At 51.9% G+C, this 22,663-nt stretch overlaps 1 protein-coding gene across 9 annotated transcripts in view; it reads right to left on the minus strand.

The window, feature by feature from the left end:
• Positions 1-5,840: 5,840 nt before the first annotated feature.
• The window catches only part of MPP2 (MAGUK p55 scaffold protein 2), a 28,585-nt gene continuing 11,762 nt past the window's right edge, over positions 5,841-22,663 (minus strand). For 8 of the 9 annotated variants that reach the window (XM_040497730.1, XM_040497731.1, XM_040497725.1 and 5 more), the window contains 10 exons: positions 13,578-13,730; positions 13,302-13,451; positions 12,683-12,910; positions 11,853-11,984; positions 11,641-11,746; positions 11,476-11,544; positions 11,081-11,242; positions 10,201-10,403; positions 9,730-9,858; positions 8,273-8,449 (listed from right to left, as the gene is read on the minus strand). In XM_040497730.1, coding sequence (XP_040353664.1) covers positions 8,273-8,449; positions 9,730-9,858; positions 10,201-10,403; positions 11,081-11,242; positions 11,476-11,544; positions 11,641-11,746; positions 11,853-11,984; positions 12,683-12,910; positions 13,302-13,451; positions 13,578-13,730 — 1,509 coding nt within the window. Of the gene's footprint in view, positions 8,450-9,729; positions 9,859-10,200; positions 10,404-11,080; positions 11,243-11,475; positions 11,545-11,640; positions 11,747-11,852; positions 11,985-12,682; positions 12,911-13,301; positions 13,452-13,577; positions 13,731-22,663 lie in introns of all 9 variants that reach the window. The other variant, XM_040497723.1, reaches the window with a different exon arrangement.

The following is a 22,663-nucleotide window of genomic DNA, read 5'->3' on the forward strand; positions in this document are numbered from 1 at the left end:
GTCAGTGCAGAGCTTGATGCAGGGCTCGAACCCACGAACCGCAAGATCATGACCTGAGCCGAAGTCGGACGCTTAACCGACTGAGCCACCCAGGCACCCCCCGAAACAATTTTTTTTCATAAAAATAAAAAGAGATGTTGAAAGCAGACATTCTTGCCTTGTCCCTGATCTTAAGGGGAAGGTACTCGGTCTCACCAAAAGTATGATATTGTCTATAGGGTTTTCATCTTTTATCAGGTTGGGAAGGTTCCCTTCTGTTTCTAGTTTACTGAGAATTTTGTTTGCTTTTTTTAATGAAAAATGAATATTAATTTTGTCAATGATTTTTCTGCAGCTATTGAGATGATCATATGTTCTTTTAGTCAAAAAACAGTCAAAGACTCTGTTCTTTGACTTTCTAATGTTAAACCAGCATTGTGTCCTTGGTGTTACTTTAGCCATGAAGAATGTTGGCTGGTAGTTTTATTTTGTTGTTAAGCAGTCTGTCTGGGTTTGGTATCAGTGTAAGCTGAGAAATATTACCTCCTTTTCAAGTCTCTGGCAGAATTTGTGTAAGTTACTAATCGTTCTTCTTTATACACTTGGTAGAATTCAGCAGGAAGGCATGTGAGCCTAGAGTTTTCTTTGTGAAATGGCACAAACTAAACATTGCTGCTGTTGTTTTAAATGTTTATTTTTGAGAGAGAGAGAGAGAAGGGATGGGGCAGAGAGAGGGGGACAGAGGATCTGAAGCGGGCTCTCTGCTGTCAGCACAGAGCCCAATTTGGGGCTCAAACCCATGAACTGCAAGATCATGACCTAAGCCAAAGTCGGACACTTAACTGAGCCACTCAGGCGCCCCTAAACATGTTGTTAATTGCTATTTTACATGGATGACACTGGCTTAGATTCTTGCATTTCAATTTTTCTCTCTCTTTTTTTTTTTTAATGCTTATTTACTTTTGAGAGAGAGAGAGACACAGAGCACCAGCGGGAGAGGGGCAGAGAGAGAAGGAGACATAGAATCCGAAGCAGGTTCCAGGCTCTGAGCTGTCAGCACAGAGCCCAACGCGGGGCTCGAACCCACCAACCGCCAGATCATGACCTGAGCCGAAGTCAGACGCTCAACCAACTAAGCCACCCAGGCGCCCCTTGAAAATATATTTAAAAAAAAAAAGCACACTGGTGCTTTGTTCACCACTTTGCCTGAACTAGATTCCAATATCCATTTTCCAGGCACTGTGTAAGTCCTTTCGATCTTTGTAGGACTCCGGGGAAGGGAGGAAGCCCTCCAAAACAGGAGTGAGATTTCATTTCTTTCTACTCTGATGAGCAGAGACTCAGGGAAAAATAAGATTCAAGTGAGAAAGAAAAGGAAGTATTTCTTACGTTGGCACATAAGATAAAATTCACAATCACCGGGTCGGAATAAAATAGAATTATTAAACTTAAATCTGTTCGGCTTAATCGTAAACTTTCCTCTTTGTTCTGAATTTCCTCGTATCGTCACAGATGAGATGGTCCGCAGACCAGTGCCTGGGCGCCTCTGCCGCACGTTATGAGGGCAGGTTTCTGGGGAGCTGCAGAAAGGGGAAGATGTGTTTCTGGAAGGAAGACGAAGCCCTGAAAAAGATGGGTGGGGTGGGGGCTTTAAACGCTTAGGTAATTTGTGAAATTGACCGGCACCGCGCCAACGTGCGCGGAGATGAAAAAAGAAGGAAAGAAATTGAAGCGACCTTCAGATGCTGCCGACACGGCCCTTCCCCCTTCCTGGGCAGGGATGATGGTCAGAAGGGCACATTCACGCCTCACACCTGCCACATCTGGTCCCCACGGTGCACCGTGGCTCCAGCGTGGTCTTTCCCAAAGACGTGTGGCTGCTCCCGTGAACTGGACTCCCGCCACGAAAGAGATGTCCTTGGGTAAGCGGGTTCAGAGGACTGCTGTAATCATCAGTTTTGTCTTCTGGCAACCCTCCAGAAGGTTGACCCCTCGGGGTCAGCCTCGTTTTCCGACAGCTTTTCTCCCTGGGACTTAGCATACAATAATTTTCTGATTTACCGGGCCGAGAGTCCTGAAAATGGCTCTCCACCTGTGGATGTCATGACTATTACAGTCATTATTGAAATTACTAAATACTTCGAAACGTCCCTGTAGCGGACGGGGCCCATCCCACGGGTGCAGCTGTAGCTAAGGGTGTCTGTGTTTAAAGTTTCATACTATTTGCCTAATTGGGCCCAAATTTACCTTTATCCTTTTGTATTGTCCCAGAAAGGTCATGCTTCAAGATGCTTCTAGGTCCTTCGTCACGAATGCATGCTGCAGGCTGACTAATGGTGACAAAGAGAATTAAGCTCCTGTTCAGAACTTATACAGGGCGCACCCATCTCCTCCATGTAAAATCGGGAGTCACGCTGTATCTTATAAGGCCCTTTCTTATGCAGAAGTTCAGAGACCACTGCCCAACTCATACATTTTTTAAGTTTATTTATGTATTTTGAGAGAGAGAGAGAAAGTGTGCGCTCGTGAGCGAGTGCATGTGAGTGGGGGAAGGGCGGAGAGGGAGAGACAGAGAGAGAGAGAGAGAGAGAGAGAGAGAATCCCAATCCGGCTTCACATTCAGCACGGAGCCTGATGAGGGGCTCCATCTTCCAAACCGGGAGATCATGACCTGAGCCGAAATCATCAGTGCTTAACCAACTGAGCCACCCAGGTGCCCCTACAACACGTACGTTTTTAACGGAAGAAAATCTCAGCAAGTGTACCTCGGATGGTTGTATTCACTTGTTCAAAGATGATTTGGGATTCATTATAATTGTACTAAGATTCGTGCCAAAGTATAGGAAAGCCCTTTTATAAAAAGGAGACCCTTTTAGCCCCTAAGAGTAGGGTAGAGGAGAGAGAATCTTAGGGTCAAGGGCAGTCCTTTCAAAGGAACGAATTTTGTTTTACAAGGCAGTCACGGGGTCTCCTTGGTATCAGTCTGCTGCCGACTGGAGAGCACGCCAGTCGGACCAGTGCTGCTTGGAGGGCAGGTAGGGGGTGGGGGGCCTGGGCTGGAAGGAGACCTGAGTGAAAGGGAGACAGACCAGGGTCTTGCAGGAAAAGACTGCAGAGTGAAAACCCTTCTCAATGAGTGGCCCAGTTGCATGCAATTCCAATTAGTATCCCCACGGGAAAAGGGCGTACTCCGACAAAATGATCCTGGAGTTCACTTTCTAGAAAAAATAATTACTGAGAAAAATAACACTGATCAAGAGAGTAGTTGAAAACTTTCCTTACTAGATAAGTAAAACATAGAAGTTTCTAAATAATTAAAACCTTGATCATAACAACTAGATTAGATACACAGATGAATGGAATAAGCTAGAAGTTCTCCCTGTTCCCTTGCACATCCTGCTCAGTCCCTCCCAGGGCTGTGGGGTCACCACTACACCCAGTTCTGAGGGGGGGGGGCGGGGCTGGGCGAGCTTTAGACCGTGGGCACCCTCAACCACCTGGCATGCCTGGATCTCTTGAAGAGTTGAATCTGGGGATGGCAAGGTAGCCCACACTTATGCTCATGGTCCCCTTTCTTATCCCATGTTCCTCCTCCACCAAGAGCACCCCACCGTGACTCTGCCAATCTGCCTCGATCTTTGGGAAGCAGCACTGGAAGGAAAGCCCCCAGCCTGAGAACCAGGAATCCAGGGGTCTGTTTCAGGTCCGCCAACGGCTTTCTGTGTGACATTGGACAAAGCTCATCACCTCTCTAGGTCAGTTTCCCAACTATATGATAAGAATCCATTCTGCCCCACTAACCATATGCTACTGTGCCAGGAGGGAAAAAGAATTTTTAAAATGGTGGCAGAATTCCTTTTAGAAATTCAACTATCTTGGGGCGCCTAAGGGGGTCAGTTGGTTGAGCGTCCGACTTCAGCTCAGGTCACAATCTCACGGTTCAAGAATTCGAGCCCCTCGTCGGGCTCTGTGCTGACAGCTCGGAGCCTGGAGCCTGCTTCGGATTCTGTGTCTCCCTCTCTCTCTCTCAAAAATAAATAAATATTTAAAAAAGAAATTCAACTATCTTTATTGGGAAAATAGCTTGAGGCCAATTCGGGGCTAAAAGGAGATTGCCTCCACCCCCAAAGTTATGGGGAAAACAGGTGAGCGGTGGTTGGCGATCTTGGCTACAGATTAGAATCACTTGAGGAGCTTTTAAAACAGGGCAGGGGCACCTGGGTGGCTCAGTCGGTTAAGCATCCGACTTCAGCTCAGGTCGCGATCTCGCGGTCCGTGAGTTCGAGCCCCGCGTCAGGCTCTGGGCTGATGGCTCAGAGCCTGGAGCCTGCTTCCGATTCTGTGTCTCCCTCTCTCTCTCTGCCCCTCCCCCGTTCATGCTCTGTCTCTCTCTGTCCCAAAAATAAATAAACGTTAAAACACAGGGCTTCCCAGACTCCACTCCCAGCCTGGCAGAGACTGGCTAGATCCCAGTTCCTCTTCCTGAGTACCAAGGAAAACTACATTTCCCAGGCTCCTTTGCAACAATCCAGGGCAACATGATGAGATTCTGGCCAATGGATGTGGGCAGGCTGACCTAGCCAATAAAATCCCTGAGTAATACGCTACACTTTATTCCTCTTCTGTGACCTCTGTGGAGCCTGTTTGTTAAAGAGGGTGGTGTCAAAAATGGAAAGAGGCTGGATCCCTGAGTCACTGCTAGGAGTGACACCCAATTTCTACCAGATGTGATGTGAGCAAGACATTAATGTGAGCAAGAAATTAACGATAAAGCAGTCAGCCTTTGCAGACCTTCCGATTTAACTGACCTGGAGTATGGTCCAGGCAATTGGTTTTTTGTTTTGTGTTGTGTTGTGTTGTGTTTTGTTTGGTGTTTTGTTTTCCACACTTCCGGCGATTCTAATGTGCAGCCAGAATTGAGACCCACTGGATTAGGACAAAAATACAAGTGTGGGGTTGCTAGGTATGGCAATGAAATATCCACTTTCCAAGGACGCCCCGGAGATGGGAAGAAGGTTGTTCAACAATGAGAGGAAGAGGGTCCAGCAACACGGAGGGAGGCGGGGGAGCCCAAAGGGAAAGGTTGACCAGAAAAATATTCTATGTGCTGGGAATGATCAGGGAACATTCAGAGTTGGGGTATTTAACATTCAATTCTAAATTCTCATCAGAGCCGTTAGGTGGAAGATGTAAGCCCCTATGGTTGCTTCCAAATCACCGGTAAAGTCAGCCCCCACGCTTGTCCTTGTGCGAGTGGATGCTTTGGGGTAAATGGAAGGAAGAAAGTCAGTTCCACATTTGGTTGTTACAAGGAGAAGGGAACAGCTAGAGCCCCCTGCCGAGAATCCCCAGTGAACATTCCAGGCTCCCCTGAAGAATGCAAGGTGGGAAGGAAGGCTGATGCCTTCACCCTGAAGGATCTGACACACACACACACACACCCATGGTGACATGTGGGTGACATTTCAACCAGCTCTCTATGGCATGTATGGTTGAGCACCTAGAACCAATCCCAGCATTAGCGCTGGGAGAGTCCATGATACTTTTACAGAGAACGAACCTAAGAGGTACAGGGGCCTGCTCCACACAGCAAGTTCTGGGTGAAGTGATTAGCCATGGAGTCCCTGGGTCCCCTGGCCCCCATGAATGTTCGCAGACCCCCAGCTCCGAGCATTTAGAACAAGCATTTTCTGGGGACGGGGCATGTGGAATGGTGGAATGCGAAATCTTAGAAGACATCACAGGACACAAGACGATTCACTCCAACTCCCATTCCAGAATCACTTGTGCTGGGTTCCCCCCTCTCACCCTGTCCAGAAGCCATCCACCGGGCCCCCACCAAAGACAAACAGAGCCCAGAAGCCTTTGTTTTCACATTTAATCAAAGGAAAAGAAAGAAAACTAGTCAGAGCAAAAGCTCAAGAATTGACTGAGGGAGGAGAGAAGAGGGGACAGGGCCACCAGGCTGGCACTGAGTGTGGACAGTGGGGGGCAGAGTCCTCATTATCCTGAGGTGCCTCAAATACAAGCGTCTGGGGCGAGGTGGCGGGGGGGGGATGTAACATGGTGGGCACACACCTGTTCCAACCCAGCCCTGGGCCAGGGTGGGGGGGGGTGGAGGGGGGTTGGGCAGGGGAGGTAGGATGAAGTTCAGGGAGGGATGAAGACAGGAGAGGAGGGACCCAGCCCAGCCACCCAGGCATCGCTAGAGGTGGCAGAACAGCATCAACACAGGAGATCTGCCCTAAAAGGCCTGGTGCCAATGCTCCAGCAAGGTGCCCAGCCTCCTATGCCAACCTCCCTCCACCCCCATCGGAGGATGGTCTCTCCATCAGGGCACTTTGGAGGTTAACCAAGGGCAGGGGGTTTGCACCAGCAGATCCTCGGGTGCCTCTACTCCCAAGTCCTCCAGGGGAGGCGGGAACTGGCAAAGGATACCGCTGATTGCCTCGGGTGTTTGCCTCCCACTCCTGGTCCCCTTGGGCTGTGGGTAAGGGTGATGCAAGGAAGAGCTGACTTGAGGATGAAAAGAACACTGGCCAAAGGGAAAAGGGGAGTGTAAAGGCGACTGCATAGTGGAGGCAGAGCTACACAAACGAGATGGGAGCAGGCTTGACCTTTGCATCTCATTTGCATACCCTCTGCGAATGCAAATGGGATCCCTACTATAATAAATATATTTCTAACTTTGTAATAAATATTCTGTCTCTTCTCCCTCCCCTTCCCTACGAAATGGGCACACAGTGGTTCAGGGGCCAGCTTGGGCTGAACCTGCAGCGAAGACGGATTAGACACTCAGCAGAACAGGGAAGTCACGGGGGGGGGGGGGGGGGCGGGGGGGGCGATGGGGTGGTCCCGGCAAGGACAGGCTGACCCCAGGCAGGATCACAAAGAAGGACGAGGGACAGATGCCTGGGGAAGTCTAGGACGGCATTATTTTCTTAAAAGGGATTCTCCTATTTTACACAATTGCCTTCCCCAAGGACTCGGGGGTGTCTTTTAGGATAAGGGAACAGCAGGAGAGGTGGAGGAAGACATCTGGGGAGGGCCAAGGCTCTGCAATCTGGGATAAGAGTCTCATAAGAAATGGGGGCTGATGGGGAACCCCCAAAAAGTGACCTCCAAAGCAAAACCACCCTTTGCTTCTTTTCTCCAAAAAACCAACACTGATACACACACACCAATGGCACACACACAGACCGGGTGCCACAGCATGAGGAACAGAAGCTGCGCTGAAACCGTGTGGATAGCGCCCCTTGGAGTTGCTCGACAAGAAGCTGGCTAGAGCACAAATGTCCTCCGCCCGAGCCCAGGCCCCATGGCCTGCTCACAAGGTCCCCTCTGTGCCCCATCCCCAGCGCCACCCCCCAGCAGATCTGATGCAAGTGGGCCACCTGGACCCCCCCAGAGAGACCACAATGGACAATGGTCACGAACAGGGAGCCCAGGTATGCCCCACCGTGGGTCACGATCAGTAGGAGCAGGCTCCCCGTCACTTGGCTCAGCCTTCAGCCCACCCCTACCCCTGTGGAGCCCACTCACCCCTGCTGGCCTTGCTCTGCGGGGGAGCAGAGCTGACCTGTCAGGGGCACGTTGGAGAAGTCTGTGGAGAGACTTTCGGCAGTGAAAAGCTGTGGATGAGGGAAGGACAGGGCGGGGTCCGCTTGTGGGACTCCGCCCCTTTCCACGGGAGCTGGGACGGCCCTGCTCCCCCCCCCCGCCGTGGGAGCTGTTTCAAGCTCGGGTTCCGCCAGCCTTCAGGACGGCACCAGGCTGCCACCACCGCCCAGGACTGCCTGGCTGCTGGGACCTGCACTCCCCGGTCTGGAAACAGTCCAAGGCCCACTCCTAGGCCACAGGTGTGAGAGGTGGGAGGAGCCCAGGAATTGGGTGGGTGTGGCTAGCCCAAGGAGAAAAGGTAACTGCAGAGAGGTGCCCTGGGGGCAGTGTACCTACTGACCACAGGGTCCCAAAGCAGCTTTTCTCTTCTCTGGACTGAGCACTATGGAGGTGACTCTGACACTCCTGGGCACAGCCTGGCCCTCAGAGAGGGACATCTGGTGGCCAGTGGGCATGGGGAGTGGGCAGCACCTGGGCACAGAGGTACCCCATGAACACCCCATCTCCTTGGCAGTGCATGCCTCTGTGCTGAAGCCAGATTAGGGCCCCCTAGGAGCCATCACCCAGGGAGAGCCAGACCACCAGGGATGAGAGCTAAGGATCATGGCTGGGGGTCATGGCTGGGGAAGGGGATGGGTCGCAACCCAGAGGGGTGAGGTCCACATGAACAGGCTCAGTACACCCAGCTGACAGGCACCCACTGGGGCTCTGTCCGCAGCTTCTCCATGGCAGCCTGGAGCTCACGAAAGGTCCTCTCCAGGTTGGTGTTGACCAGGCTGAGGTCGAAGTAGTGCCCGTAGCCTCTCTGGATGCGGCTGCTCTCTTCCACTGTCCTCCTCAGGTCTGCCTCCTGCTGGCACAAGGGGACCTCGCGGCCATCAGTGTCCCCCAGTCACCCCCATCATCACGGGGAATCAATCTACAGCATCCCCCATCTATCCCCCTGCCCAGAGCCCAGCCATATCAGGTACAGACTCCCTGGCTAGGGAGGCAGGAGCCATCACACGTCTCCGGGCGGCTCTCCTGCAACCAGGGACAGACAGATGGGTGAAAAGAAGGAAGGAAGGAAGGAAGGAAGGAAGGAAGGAAGGAAATAACCTTTAGTCAGTGCTGAGCATGGCACTAACTGCTTTGCAACCCACGTGATCTTCGCGATTGCTCTGCTAGGCAAGACTAATGATTCCCCATTTCCAGCAGAGAAAATTGAGGTTCAAAGAGGTCACCCAGCCAGCCAGTGGCTGCAGAGGGTCTGTCTGACCCCAAGGTCAGTGCTCCCTCCAGTGTGACCAGGCGCCTGAGATGCACCTCCCAAGCACGCCCCCACTAAGGCAATCCACGGGTGCCCCAGGCCACCGCTACCCCACACCTAATCAAAGCTGGCCAGCTGGCTGAGCAGGGGTAGGAAGGACACTTTGAATGCTGACTTAAATGAGCAGAGGTGGAAGCTCTAGGGCTGGCCCAGCTTTGTCCCAGTGACCCCAGTTGGCTATGTTTGTGGCCAGGGGACTTCAGAGGGGAGCCCAGCCCAGACAGCCTCTGACCAGGGGCCGGAGGACTGCAGTACCAGGCATGGCCAGCAGATGGACCCCTGAGCTCAGAGTTCTGCAAACCCTACATCCGGAGAAGGCGGCTCCAAGGGGTACCTGGGGGGGAGGTAGGCGCCCTGATGTCCTGTAACCAGTGACTTGAAGCTTCTCCTCCCAGCCTCCCCCCTGATGCTAACTCATCCCTCCAGCCATCCTTCCAGGCTCCAGCCCCCTCCTTCCCTTCAGCTTTTCCCTCCAGCTGTAAATGCCTGGCCCACTTCTGCCCAGAGATCACCCACCGGCCCTCCGGGCTCCCTTAAGCACTCTGTCCCCCCACAGTGGACGGAGTGGCAGGCCTTTCAAAACCTCCTGCACCCCAGGCTAGATGTATCCCTGACTCTATGAGACTCTGGGCACTTTACTTCCTTGCTCAGATCTCCGTTTCCAAACCGATAAAGTGGGAGTCAGGAGTCCAACCTCACTGATACCTTGGGTGGTGCCCTCTCTCCCTTCCCCAATGCCACCTTCTTCTCCTCATCAGCTCCAGCCTACCTTCTCCCCGGGCAGCCATCAGACCCCTCCCACCGCACCTCAGAGTCCTCACCGTAAGCTGCTTGGTGGACAGCCCACTCTCCAATGCAGCCCGGTTCATGGCCCGGAGGGTCTCGTAGTCAGGGGCCTCGATGAACACCACATAAGGGACAAACTCAGCTGTTCTCAGCACTTTCACTGCCTGCGGGAGCAGAAGAAGGGGGTGGGGGAGTATATCCCCACGGACATCCTGGAAGGGGGAGGAGGGATAGCTGGGGGCTACCTGGGAGGGTGGGGAAATGGAACCTGGGGACAATGGGAGAGAAACAGCTGGCAGGTGGCCGGGGACTGGGAAACTGGAAGAGGCTAGAGAAGGAGGGGGCCTGGGAGGGCGAGAAAGAGATTCCAGGTGGGTTGGGTCCCTAGCAGTAGTTGGGGGATATATGAGGGTGCTTGGGAGACCAGTGCCTGGAAGCATATGGGGAGTGCTGGGGGTGGGCCAGCAGAGTACCCAGCGGGGATCTCAGACCGGCTGGGACTTTACCTGGGGGTTGACATCCAGCACGCACACTTTGCCGGCGGCGACCACGCCCCGGATGGAGTCGATGCGCGTGCCATACAGGTTGCCCTCGTACTCGCCATGTTCCAGGTAGCGCCCAGCACGGATGTCCGCCTCCATCTCCCCACGGGACACAAAGCTGTAGCCCTGACCTTCCCGTTCGGAGTCCTTGGGCCGCCGGGACGTGTCTGGGGGGGAAGGAGGGGCTGAGTGAGCACAAGCAGGCTGTACCATCTCAGACGCGCACGGTCGCACGGTCGTGCAGCCTGGGAGGGGCGGCCTCCTTCCGCCTTCAAAACGCTGCCGCCTCCCCCACACCCGCACCCCCACCCTCACCCCTGCCACACACGCATTCGAGACTCCCACATTGACAGGACCTTCAGAGTTCACTGCGCCAACCTAGTGCTCACAGATGGGGGGCTGAGGCCCAGAGGGGGCGATGTGCACCCCAAAGCCACACGCCAAGGTCAAGGAGATCTGGGGTCAGCACTCAGGTTCCCGCCTCCAGGAACCCGGGGCTCTCACCACCCCAGCTGGTTCTGTCACCAAGAAGCCCCGTCTTCCACAAGGCCACACGCAGCCCTGTTTCACAGGGGTTCCCAGTAGGGCTTCTCGTAAGTGAAACTTGAGAGGAGGAAAGGCGAGGCCTTCCCGCAGCCCACCCAGGCCACCCAGGTTCAAAGGACAGCTTCCCCACCCCTCTCCAGCCTGCAGTTCCCTCTACCACCTACAGAGGGCGCACTCCCCCCACGCCTCACTCAAAAGTACCCCTTGACTTGGGAGTCCATGCAGATGCCTGCTCAGTGGACCCAGCCCCAGCCCCTGCTCCCAGTCCCCTGCCCACCAAGGCCCGGCTCCCACTCACAGGGCACGGTGGTGCCATAGCGATCTGGATCCCACATGATGAGTTTGTTCTTCAGGCTGCGCCGGCCCACACCCTGGGCTCCGATGAGCACCAGGGTTTTCCGGCGGAAGGGGGGCATGCGGGCCACCTCCTCATAAATGAGCAGCTCATGCCGGTCAAACTCTGAACACAGGAGATGGCGCCCATCAGGCTAAGCGGGAGGCGTGGGTGGGGCCGGACCTCAGGGAGGCCAAGGATAAGAAGGCTGCTGCGGTGGGTGGGGGGAGGGTAGCAGAGAGAGACTGGGCAGTTCTGGGGATGGGACTGGCAGCATCAGCACCAACAAGTCACTGGCGGGGGCGGGAGGGCGCATGCCATATCAGAGGAGGACAGGGAAGGGGGCCCCCAACACCCACCTGCATTCTTCGTAGTCAAATACATCATTCGCTTCTTTTTCTTTCCTGAAAGACTGCCACATAGGGTCCCTGGCCACAGGGAGATGGACGAGTGAGGCCAGGCAGGTTTGTGTCACATCCCAGATTAGGGGTCATGAGGCGGGGGGGGGGGGGGGACCCTCATACCTGAGGTGGGTGTCAGCTCCAGATCCCGTTTGACAAAGGCTTTCCGCTTCTCCTCCAGCAGCTGGCTGGGGATGAGCCCAGCGCTGCCCCCTTCGACGTGGCATGCCTGAAAACGGACAAGGGAGAAAGATCTGCCTGAGTGAGAAGACACCTCCCTGGGCGCTCACCTCCCCCACACACCACGCCTGGAGAGACAGACACCGAGGGCTCACCTGCCACCAGTTAGCATCGTCCTGGTTTACAATCTGCAGTAAGTCCCCAGCACTGAAGCGCAGGCCAGCTTCCTTGCAGGGGATAAGGCTGTCTCTTGCAGGGTCGTAGTCGAAGTGGCATTTCACAAATACCTGGATGGGGGATCAGAGAAGGGTCAAGGGAGGAAGGTAAGGCTGGAGGTCAGAACCCTTCTCAGACCAGCCCCCTACCCCACTTCCCCCTCTGAGGGTGGGGGGGCCGTCACGGGGTCCACTGTCTTCCCCAGGCCCTCACAAAGGTGAAAGAGGCTAAGGCGTGGCCCCCCTAGTAGGGGCATGGTGCCCCCAGGCCCCCCTGGTAGCGGCCTCCCTTTGCATCTAGAACAAAAGGACTCAGACTGATGGGGCCTGTGGTCAGGCCTGGGGCCTGAGGCGGCCACCCGCTGAGGAGGAGGCAGATCACTGGGTAAGGGACACAATCCTGGCTCTGGATCCCTCAGTCCACCCACAGCCGCCTCTTGGAACAGGGGGCTCTGGCAGATGGCTACGGAGCCAGTAGGAGAGTGGACAGAACGGCCACACCCCCACCTTCCACCAACCAGGAGGCAGCTGTACAGGGCACCTGGCAACTCAGCATCGCGCATGCGCGCACACGGTACACAGAGGCCCGGGGCTGCATCGATACAGATTGCGTACGCGGGTACAAACGCGCGCGCGTCCCTTGCACATGCGTACGAGTGCCCAAGACTCAGGCCAATGCACGTGTATGTGGGCCTGTGACCCTGGCGGCTGGGAGTCCCGGCTGCCCCTTGGGCCTTGGGCTGGGTGGGGAGGTAGGTGGAGGGACCCACCTGGCGGGGCAGATGGGGCTCTTGGTAGCTGGGCAGGATCTTGAGGATGACGCTGCCGCTGGCACTGCGCAAGAGTTCCTGCAGCGCGCGGGGGTCGCTGCCCACTGGCTGCCCGTTCACCTCCTTGATGATGTCGCCCACGTGCAGCAGGCCTTGCTGAGCCACCATGCCGCCGTGCAGAATGCGCGCGATCACCAACTCGCCGCCCTCCACACGGAACGTCACTCCCTGGGGGGTGGAGGGCGGGTGTGACAAGGCCCCAGCTGCTCCAAGGTAGAATCTTCAAGTGGGTTTCCTAACGGCCCCTCCATTCCCACCCTCACCCCTTCCACCCCGGACTCACAGAGTCCCCCTCTTCCATTTTTCTGCCCCAATCCTTCACTTACAGGGCCGCTCATGGAGGGAAGGGGGGCAGAGTGGGGAGGGTCCTGGCACGCGGACGTGTGCAGCTCAGGTGCGCGGTGTCTGCGGTCTCCTGGGGCTGCACGGGCCTGGCCCGGGGGCAAAGCTGGAACCACCTTCCCCTTCAGCCCTCTCCGGGCCAGATCCGGCCTCCACTGCTTACTCTCCACCCCGCCCCCCTCCGGATCCCACCCCCAGCCCTGCCCCGTGGCCTCACCAGATGCTCTCCAGCGGTCTTGCGGATGCCCACCATGCGGACCGCGTCGGGAGGCACCGGCTGGTTGCTGAAGGTGGGGTCCAGGCCAGGGCTGGGCGGGGGAGTCTCATAGGTCTTCGAGGCCACAGAGTCGTGTGTCTCCAGGAGGGACTGGGGAGGTGGTGGAAACAGGAGGGACCGTGGGACAGTGCCCCGTGGCTCTAACTCCCCGCCAGCCCCTCTCCCAGGGGCCGCCCCAGCCACCACCCCAACTCCCCACCCCTCCGGGGCTGGAACCTGGAAGTGAGGCTCTTGGAGGATGCGGGCCAGCTCCGCGGCTGTGCTGCTCTGCTCTGCCAGCTGCGCCAGATCCCGAAGGATCTCCTGCACCAGCTCCAGGTTGTTGTCCCGCACGGCCTCCAGCTTGGTCTCCTCCAGCCGCTCGTGGGCCTGGTGGGTGAGGGCGGGGCAGGTAACACCTGAGGCTCCCCAAGAACCCCGAGCTACCAAACACTGCCCCGCCGCCCCCCCGCCCCCCCAGCGCAAATCCTGACTTCAGACCCCGCCCTTGGCACCGCTTCTGACATCAGCTTCAGACCCTCACTCACCCAGCAGCGAGCACACTCCCACCTGCACAGGCACACCTTGCCTTCTCCTTTCACCCCCAAAATGGTGATTAGGACCCAATTTAGGGAAGGGAGAGTACAAAGGATAAACCTTCATCCTGTTGCCACAGAGGGCCATGAAACTTATCACGCTGTCTCCAGCCCCCCAGGGACCCTATAAGCATGTGAGTTCAAGGATAACTTATTCCACCCAACATCATGGTCTTGGACATCCTGTAGCCCAGGATGAAGAAGCCGGGGAGGTGGAGTAACTTGCTCAAGGTCACAGGGACCCAAACTTGGATCTCCAGGCCTTCAGCCTAGTGCTCCCAGTGAGGGAGGGGACGAGAAACCGGTGCAGTTGACCTTGAACGACACGAGGGTTTGCCACACCAACCCCGGCACAGTCAAAAATCCACATAAAACTTTTTACTCCACAAAGACTTAATTACTGATAGGCTACTGGTGACTGGAAGCCTTATGGGTAGCAAAGAGTTGGTTGGGGTGCCTGAGTGGCTCAGTTGGTTGAGTGCCCAACTCTTGATTTCAGCTCAGATCGTGACCTCAAGGTCGTGGGATTGAGCCCCTATGTCAGGCTCCGCACTGGGTGTGGGCCTTCTTGGGATTCTCTCTCTCCCTCTCCCTCTGCCCCTTCCCTTCTCACATGAGTGTTCCCCCCGTCTCTCTCTCTCTCAAAAAAAACAAAAACAAAAACAAAGAGTTGGTTAACACATATTTTCTACGTTATATTATTATATACTGTACTCTACAATAAAGTAAGCTAGGGAAAAGAAAATGTTAAGAGAGTCATAAGGAAGAGAAAACATTTACAGTACTGTGCTTTATTTATTGAGAAAAGTCCACAGACGAGTGAACTCGCACAGCTCAAACCCATGTTGCTCAAGGGTCAAATGCACATGGCACCAGGAGAGGACCTTGCACCTGCTTGTTGATTTATGGACTCTGGGCTCCATGTGCTCTGAAAAGGGGGAAGGAAGGTTTTACCAGTGACCAGTCCAGCAAGGAGAGTTATGTTAGTTGGGTCAGGAAGTAAGGAGTCTTATTTCAGGGATATAAATGAAGACTTTTTTCTCTCTGAACCATTTGAAAAATAGACCTAAGTCACTTCACCCCAGACTACTTCAGCGTACATCACCTAAGAACAAGTAGGAGGCCAGCTACATAAACTATAATACCACCACCACTTGGAAGAAGTTCAACGTTGACACATTGATGTAATATCTGATAGACAGTCTCTATTTAAATACTGGTTAGTGTCCCCAAAGTATCCCTTATAGTTTTGGGGGGTTGTTTTTTTTTTTAATTTTTTTTTCAACGTTTATTTATTTTTGGGACAGAGAGAGACAGAGCATGAACGGGGGAGGGGCAGAGAGAGAGGGACACACAGAATCGGAAACAGGCTCCAGGCTCCGAGCCATCAGCCCAGAGCCATCAGCCCAGAGCCTGACGCGGGGCTCAAACTCACAGACCGCGAGATCGTGACCTGGCCGAAGTCGGACGCTTAACCGACTGCGCCACCAGGCGCCCCGGTTTTTGTTTTTTTCTGATCAACAATCTCATCAAGGACCATGTGTTACATTTGGTTACACAAAGGCCACATCTTTTTATTCCCCTTTAGACCAGATCCCAGTAACTTCTGGCCTTTCGGGACATTTTTAAGTTCAGGCAAGTAGTTTGTAAAATGCCCCACAACTGGATTTCTCTGATTGTTTTGCCATGATTAGACTCAGGTTAATCATTTTGGGCCAGAGTTCTACATAAGCAATCTTGTGTCTTTCCCACATCTTGAGACTGTGACTATTCTGTTCCCCAACAATCTTCCATTGATGTATTTAGCATTCATTTATGACCCCTGCCTAAATCAGTTCTTAAGTTGGGGGTTGCAAAAGAGTGATTTTTCTAACTCCGTTATTCCTTCTACATTTATTAGCTGGCATTCTCCTGTAAGAAAGAGCTAGTCCTTTTTCCCTCCCACCCCACCTCCCTCTCACCTAAACTCCCCTCTCTGTATCACTATGGATTCTTTTTTATTCTGCGTTATACCCCACCACCATCGCTATCTTCGTGGTCTCAATTTATCCCAAATTTTGTTCATTGGGAGCTCCAAACACACCCGTGTCCTTTGGACACGGTTCCCATCAGTCCTCGAGCACCCTTCTTCCCTCTGCCACAGGCTCATCTCGTACTTTCCCTGCCCCACGTCTGGGCTCAGCAATTTCTCCGAGGAACTTGGATTCCTTTTGGCAGGGAATGGTACTTAGAAACCAAGATCTGGGGTACTCAGTGCTCATTGTTTCTGGCATGTCACTTCTTTAGCAACCGTTAGTTGACCGTGATAGTTCCAATTAAAATCTAACGCTGCAAAATTTTCCTCCTCTGCTCCCATTCCGTATTTGTACCCGGCTTCTCCCTCAGTGAGAACTTATTTCCCCAAAATATGAATATATCTGCTTATCTGTTCCATCCTTCAAAATTCAAAAGGATTTCAAAATTGCTAAACTACTGTGACCACCTATCACGAACTTAAGTAAAAGTCAAGATTTCTCTGCAGTCCCTTTTGTCCTCAGAATAGTCTAAAAGCACTTACAGCATTAGGGAGATGCTCTGTATCTGTGCTGGCCAACATGGCAGCCATATGCGGCCATCAAGCAACGGGACTCGTATGACTGAAAAGCTGAATTTTTAATTCTACATCAGCAGTGCAGTTTATTTAAGTGTTTTCATTTTAATTTAAGCATTTAAATAAATACTCACATGTGGCTAGTGGCTACTGTATCAAATAGTACAGCCTTAGACTGTATCTCACTTAGGGTATACAGTCAGAATACTGTGAGCAAAAGTACTGGAATTAATTCCCTTTTCTGTATAGTTATGCTAATGATTTACTATGTGGACAGATTCACTTATCTGCACTTGATCTCAGAGTTTGCTTTTTTCATTCTTTTCAATTCATTTGTATTTTTTGAATATTTACAACACTTACGTGGTTCAAATTTTAAATCTAGGGGCACCTGGGTGGCTCATCCGTTGAGCATCCAACTCTTGATTTTGGTTCAGGTCATGATCTCATGGTCCTGGGATGGAACCCCACATCAGGCTCCATGCTAAGTGTGGAGCCTGCTCGGGATTCTCTCTCTCTCTCTCTCTCTCTCTCTCTCTCTCTCTCTCTCTCTTTCTCTCTCCCAAAAAGATAATTTAAATCTATATAAAAAGTAAACCTAGGGACACCTGGGTGACTCGGTTGGTTGAGTGTCCAACTTCAGCTTAGGTCATGGTCAGGGTTCGTGAGTTCGAGCCCTGCATCGGCCTCCCTGCTCTCAGCACAGGGCCTGCTTTGGATCCTCTGTCCTCCTCTCTCTCTGCCCCTCCCTTATTTGCACTCTCTCTCTCTCAAAAAGAGATTTTAGGGGCATCTGGGTGGCTCAGTTGGTTAAGCGTACGACTTCAGCTCAGGTCATGATCTCCTGGTTCGCAGGTTCGAGCCCCTTCTTTCTTTTCACAACAGTAAGTAAATATTTCTCTTTCTTTTTTACATACAATGTAGAACACTATACACACACACTCTTTGCTTCCTTTTTGTTTGATTGTTTGTTTTTTAATTGGCTTGGTTTGCTGTTTGGCTTTTTACTGAACAGTATGCCCTGGAAATCACTCTATGCTGCTACATGGAGATCTTCCTTTATTATTATTATATCTTATTTTAATTACTGCGTTTGAGTCACTGCGCGACCGGAGTACCATAATTCATTCGACCATTCTCAGGGGTATTTAGGTTGTTTCTAATCTCTTACTATTGCAAACAAAGCTAGAGTGATTAACCTGGCATAGCTGTTGTCTATTGGTAGAGAAGCCTTCCATGTCAATTCCTGGATCAAGCAGTAGATACACTGTGTTTTTGTTAGATATTGACAACCCCCCTCTCCATGGGGCTCGGGCCGCTTTGTCCTCTCACCAGCTTTGGATGAGAGACTTCCCTGAAGCCTTGCCACCGGAGCGTGTGATCAGACCTTTGCGTGTCTGCCAATCACGTGGATGAGAAACAATTTCTCAGTGGGTCTTGATTTGCATTTTGCTTCTGGAGTGAAGCTGAGCATCTCCTCATATGTTTAAAGGCCATCTCTTCATCTTTCTCTGCAAATTGCCTGTTCACGTCTTCTGCCAATTTTTCTATCAGGTCTTGGGTTTTTTTCTTTGTCCCATTTTTCAAATGTGCTCTGTGTTGGAAAGATAAGCCCTTTATCTGTGCTATCTCTTGCAAATATTTTCCCCCAGTTTGTCATTGTCTTTTGATGCTGCTTACGGTTTTCTGTCAATGCAAAGTTTATTAGTACATGCATCTGATTTTTAAAGCATAGTTTAAAAGGGGGGCTTTCCCAACACACAGATCCATGTTTTCATCTAGGATATGTATGGTTTATTTTTCACATTTACATCTCCGATCTGCTTTGAGTTTATTCTGGTGTACGGTGTAAGTACGGATCTGCTTTGATATCTTTCCAAAGGACAATCCAGGTATCCCAATGCCATTTATTAAAAATCTATAGGAAATTTTGTTTAATTTTCTATGTGTGACAATGGTAGTGTGAATATATTTTTAAGAATCTTTATCTTTTAGCTATATATGCTGAACTACAGATAAAATTATGCCTGAGATTTGCTTCAAAATAATTCAGGAGAGGGGCGCCTGGGTGGCTCAGTCGGTTAAGCGGCCGACTTCAGCTCAGGTCACGATCTCGCGGGTCCGTGAGTTCGAGCCCCGCGGCGGGCTCTGGGCTGATGGCTCAGAGCCTGGAGCCTGCTTCCGATTCTGTGTCTCCCTCTCTCTCTGCCCCTCCCCCGTTCATGCTCTGTCTCTCTCTGTCTCAAAAATAAATTTAAAAAAACGTTAAAAAAAATAATTCAGGAGAGAGGGATGTAGGTGGAGGTATGGATAAAGCAAGATTATTCATGGGTTGTTACATGTCAATGTGCAGCAATGAATGATGCAGGTTCAGGAGACATGTTTTTCAAGCCCAAGAGAAGAGATTTTAATAACACCTCATAGGGATACCCTGAGGATTCGGGGAGATGCACACAGGGCCTGGCACACAGTAGGTGCTCAGTAAAGGCTGGCTCTTTCTATCTTCTCTTCCCCAAACAGGCCAGGGGAACGGCATCAGCAGGGGGAGGCACGTTAGCCCCACAGTCACTTAAACCAGCCTCTGGCAGGTGAGAAGCATTTCAGACAGACGCCCACAGCCTGGCGGGGCAGAATGTTCCTGCGTGGGAGAAGCAGACAATTGAAGGGGCAAAGGAGTAGCACTCAGAAACCACTTATGCCTTGGGGCACCCAGGTGTCCTAGTCAGTTAAGCTATGGACTCTGGATTTCAGCCTCAAGTCATAATCTCACGGTCATGAGTTCAAGCCCCCACGTGGGGCTCCTCACTGAGCATGAAGGCTGCTTGGGATTCTCTCCCTCCCTCCCTCTGCCTTCCCTACCTCCCTGTGCATTCTCTCTCCCTTCCCCCCCAAAAAATAAATAAACATTAAAAAAAAAAAGAAGAAAGAAAACAGTTATGCCTTGATGTTCCTTGATGTTCCCCAGGCGCTCACTGAGGCATGTCTCTGAAGGTTCCACCAAAACATATGTGCTCTTGTCATTTAGCTCAGCACAGCATGCCAAGCTTTCCGGGCCCTGTTACCAGCGACTAGAACAATGCCTGGAGTTCAGAGCCCAGGAACTGTATTTCAAGAATGAACAGTGGCACTGGGGCATGGAACCATCTCACAATGGCCACTTTAGCCGGTCTGTCTCTTCAGCTTAGCAGGGGAGAACAAATTTCCCCAGGAGCCCTCACTAACTGAGCCGGAAGCCAGGGCCCCTCCCAAGCTGCCTACCTCCCATCCCTCCCTTAATGACACCTCCCTGCAGGCTGGTCCATTCATCCTCCTGTGGCTGCCCCGGGCGTCTCACCCACTGATATAAAAGCACAGCTCTCCAAGCTGGACCTTCACGGCCCAGCTTGGGCTGGGTTGAATCCAACCCAGAATTGGATTCATCCTATCCTTGCTCTGTGATACGTTCTGGTCATTGGTTTGGTTTGTGCATGGCTCCCTTTCAGTTTGGTGGGCATTGAGTTAGACATTTTTATAGTAATATAACAAGGATCGAAGAACCCACCATTCAAACCATAAATGAGGATCTTGACAATATCCTACATCTAACCACATGGCCCAGCCACCCATCCACTCCCAGAAACCGCCATCTTGATTCCCTGTCATCATCCTGCCCCGGCTTCCATTTACCGTTTCATTGTCTCTATGCATTATACATATTTCTAGAATTGATATCATTTTTAATTATTCTTACCTTTTTTAAAAAAGGGCGAATTATGCTATATATAATGCCTGGGGGCCTGATTCTTTTCACTTAACATTATTAAGTGAAAAATTATTTTACCTACTATTTTTTTACCCACTATTATCTTGCTAAAATTTACTCTCACTTTCCATATTAAGAGATAACATTTTACTTTGTTTCACTTCTTATTTTTCACTTAACATTATTCCTCTATGATTCATTCTTTGTTCCCCCCCATATCACAGTTGTTCATTTTAACCATATTATATTCCATTGTGTGAATATGCCACATTTGATTCATGCCCTCTCCTTGGGAAGCACCTGGGTCATTTCAGGATTTGGGCATCGTGAACAGCACTGCTATGAACATTCCAGTCTGTATCTCCTGGTGCACATGCAAGAGTTTCTCCCAGAAACAAAATTGCTGGGCCATGGGGTATACGTACGTTCAATGGTAAAGCAGCACATTTACAAAATATCTCATTTAAATGTCATACCAGATGGGTGCACCTGGGTGGCTCAGTTGGTTAAGCGACTGACTTCGGCCCAGGTCATGATCTCACGGTTCGTGGGTTCGAACCCTGCATCAGGGCTCTGTGCTGACAGCTCGGAGCCTGGAGCCTGCTTCGGATTCTGTGTCTCCCTCTCTCTCTCTGCCCCTGGCCCACTCATGCTCTGTCTCTGTCTCTTGTCTCTCTCTCAAAAATAAATAAAATTAAAAAAATAAATAAATGTCATAATGACCCTGTGAGATCAGTAGTCCCAAGGCCATTATCTGAGACTTGAGTGGGTGAAACGAATTCCTTCGGAGCCCAGAACTCATCTGTGTACATCAGGGACTCCAGTCAGTTTCCTGGGCTCCTCCACGGCTGTGGTGCCACCATCTGGGCAGCTGTTTTGAGAATACATGCAGTTGAGAGGCACTAAGCCCCACTACCAGGAAAGTTTTGAGTTTATGTGGTAACCATTTGTTGAATTCTGCTCTGACAATCATCCTCGGCACAGCAGGGGCTCAAGCTTATTACAGACCAGAAGCCTGGGCCAAGTATACAGTTAGCTAACGGTGCAGCTGGTACTTGAACCCTGATCTGTCAGCTGCTGGTCCAGAAGCAGACTGCAAAAGCAGAAACGTCACACAGCCATTTCTCTGTGAGTTTTTCCCCCTCTGCCCTCACACTCCGACATCTCTGATTGTGGCAAGAGACAGGGAATTCTCATTTGATGCCTATGCTCATAATTAAACAGCTCAAAAACCGAAAGAAGTCCCAGAGGGTGGTGTGCCAGAAGGTAAAGTCGCTCTTCAATCGTGATTTGATGATGTGATTTGCTTTGGTCGGGGGACATTAGCAAATATGATGCAAAAAGAGGCTTCGAGGCTTGTCCTCCCTTGCTGCTGAGACCGCCACGTGAAGAAACCTGGGCTCTCTCCTAGAGGGTGAGGGACCACACCATCCTAGACACTGCAGCCTTCTCAGCTGAGACACCAGATGTGTGAATGAAAACATCCTAGACCACCCTGCTGAGCAGCCCAGACCAGAAAAACCACCCAAACCATCCAAAAAATCATGAGAAATGAATCATGGTTGTTTAAAGCCACAATTTGTGGGATAGTCTGTTACACAGCAGAAACCGACTGATACACTGAGCTCCCCACCACCGTAGCTTCCACTTGTCATGTCCCTTGGTCAGAGTCTCTATTTCAGTGACACCCCCCCCCCCACCGACTCCTTCATTCTTCTAGGACTCTCTCACCCCAGCCTTATTACAGGAGTGGAGTCTCCCAGTGAACTCTAGTCAATGGACAAGACTGCATTGTAACAACTCTTTATGGTTTGAAATGCACTTCTACATCCATGACTTTCCCCATCCCTACTACAACTCTGAAAGAGAGACATCATTATCCCCACTTTTCCAAAGAAATAACTAGAGCTCAGAGAGGTTGTCAGACATACTAAAATCACACAGCCAACCAAGGACTCTTCTGACTCCAAACCCCATGTTCTGTCTACCTTGTCTCATGTGGATTAGATCACAGGCCCCCCAGCTGGCAGATGTCTCCACTGGTAACAGTTTGCCAGAATTTCTGAATGTCAGCTGACTTGGATTCCTCACCTTCGACTTGCCTGCTGTTGGAACACCTGCTAGGGATCCAAGTCGGCCCTCCCCTATGTCACCCGCCTGCTAAGGCTGCCACCTGTTGTCTGCAGCCAAGCCCCTGGATTTATGACCTGTCGGCCAGATTTGATTTCCCTCCAGAGCCTTTACTCTCTGGGTTCGTCCCCTCAGGCCCCGCCCCTCCGTCCCAGCTCTACTCAGCCCAGCCCCTCCCAGGCTGTCTGCCACATCCCCAGAGGGGACAGGCAAGCCCCACCCCATAGGGGAAGGGGCGGGGGCTTAATAGCTACCACACGAAGTT

The sequence above is a fragment of the Herpailurus yagouaroundi genome, unplaced genomic scaffold (genome assembly GCF_014898765.1).
Source record: "Herpailurus yagouaroundi ecotype Mexico unplaced genomic scaffold, PumYag 189, whole genome shotgun sequence".
Classification (NCBI taxonomy): Eukaryota; Metazoa; Chordata; class Mammalia; order Carnivora; family Felidae; genus Herpailurus; species Herpailurus yagouaroundi.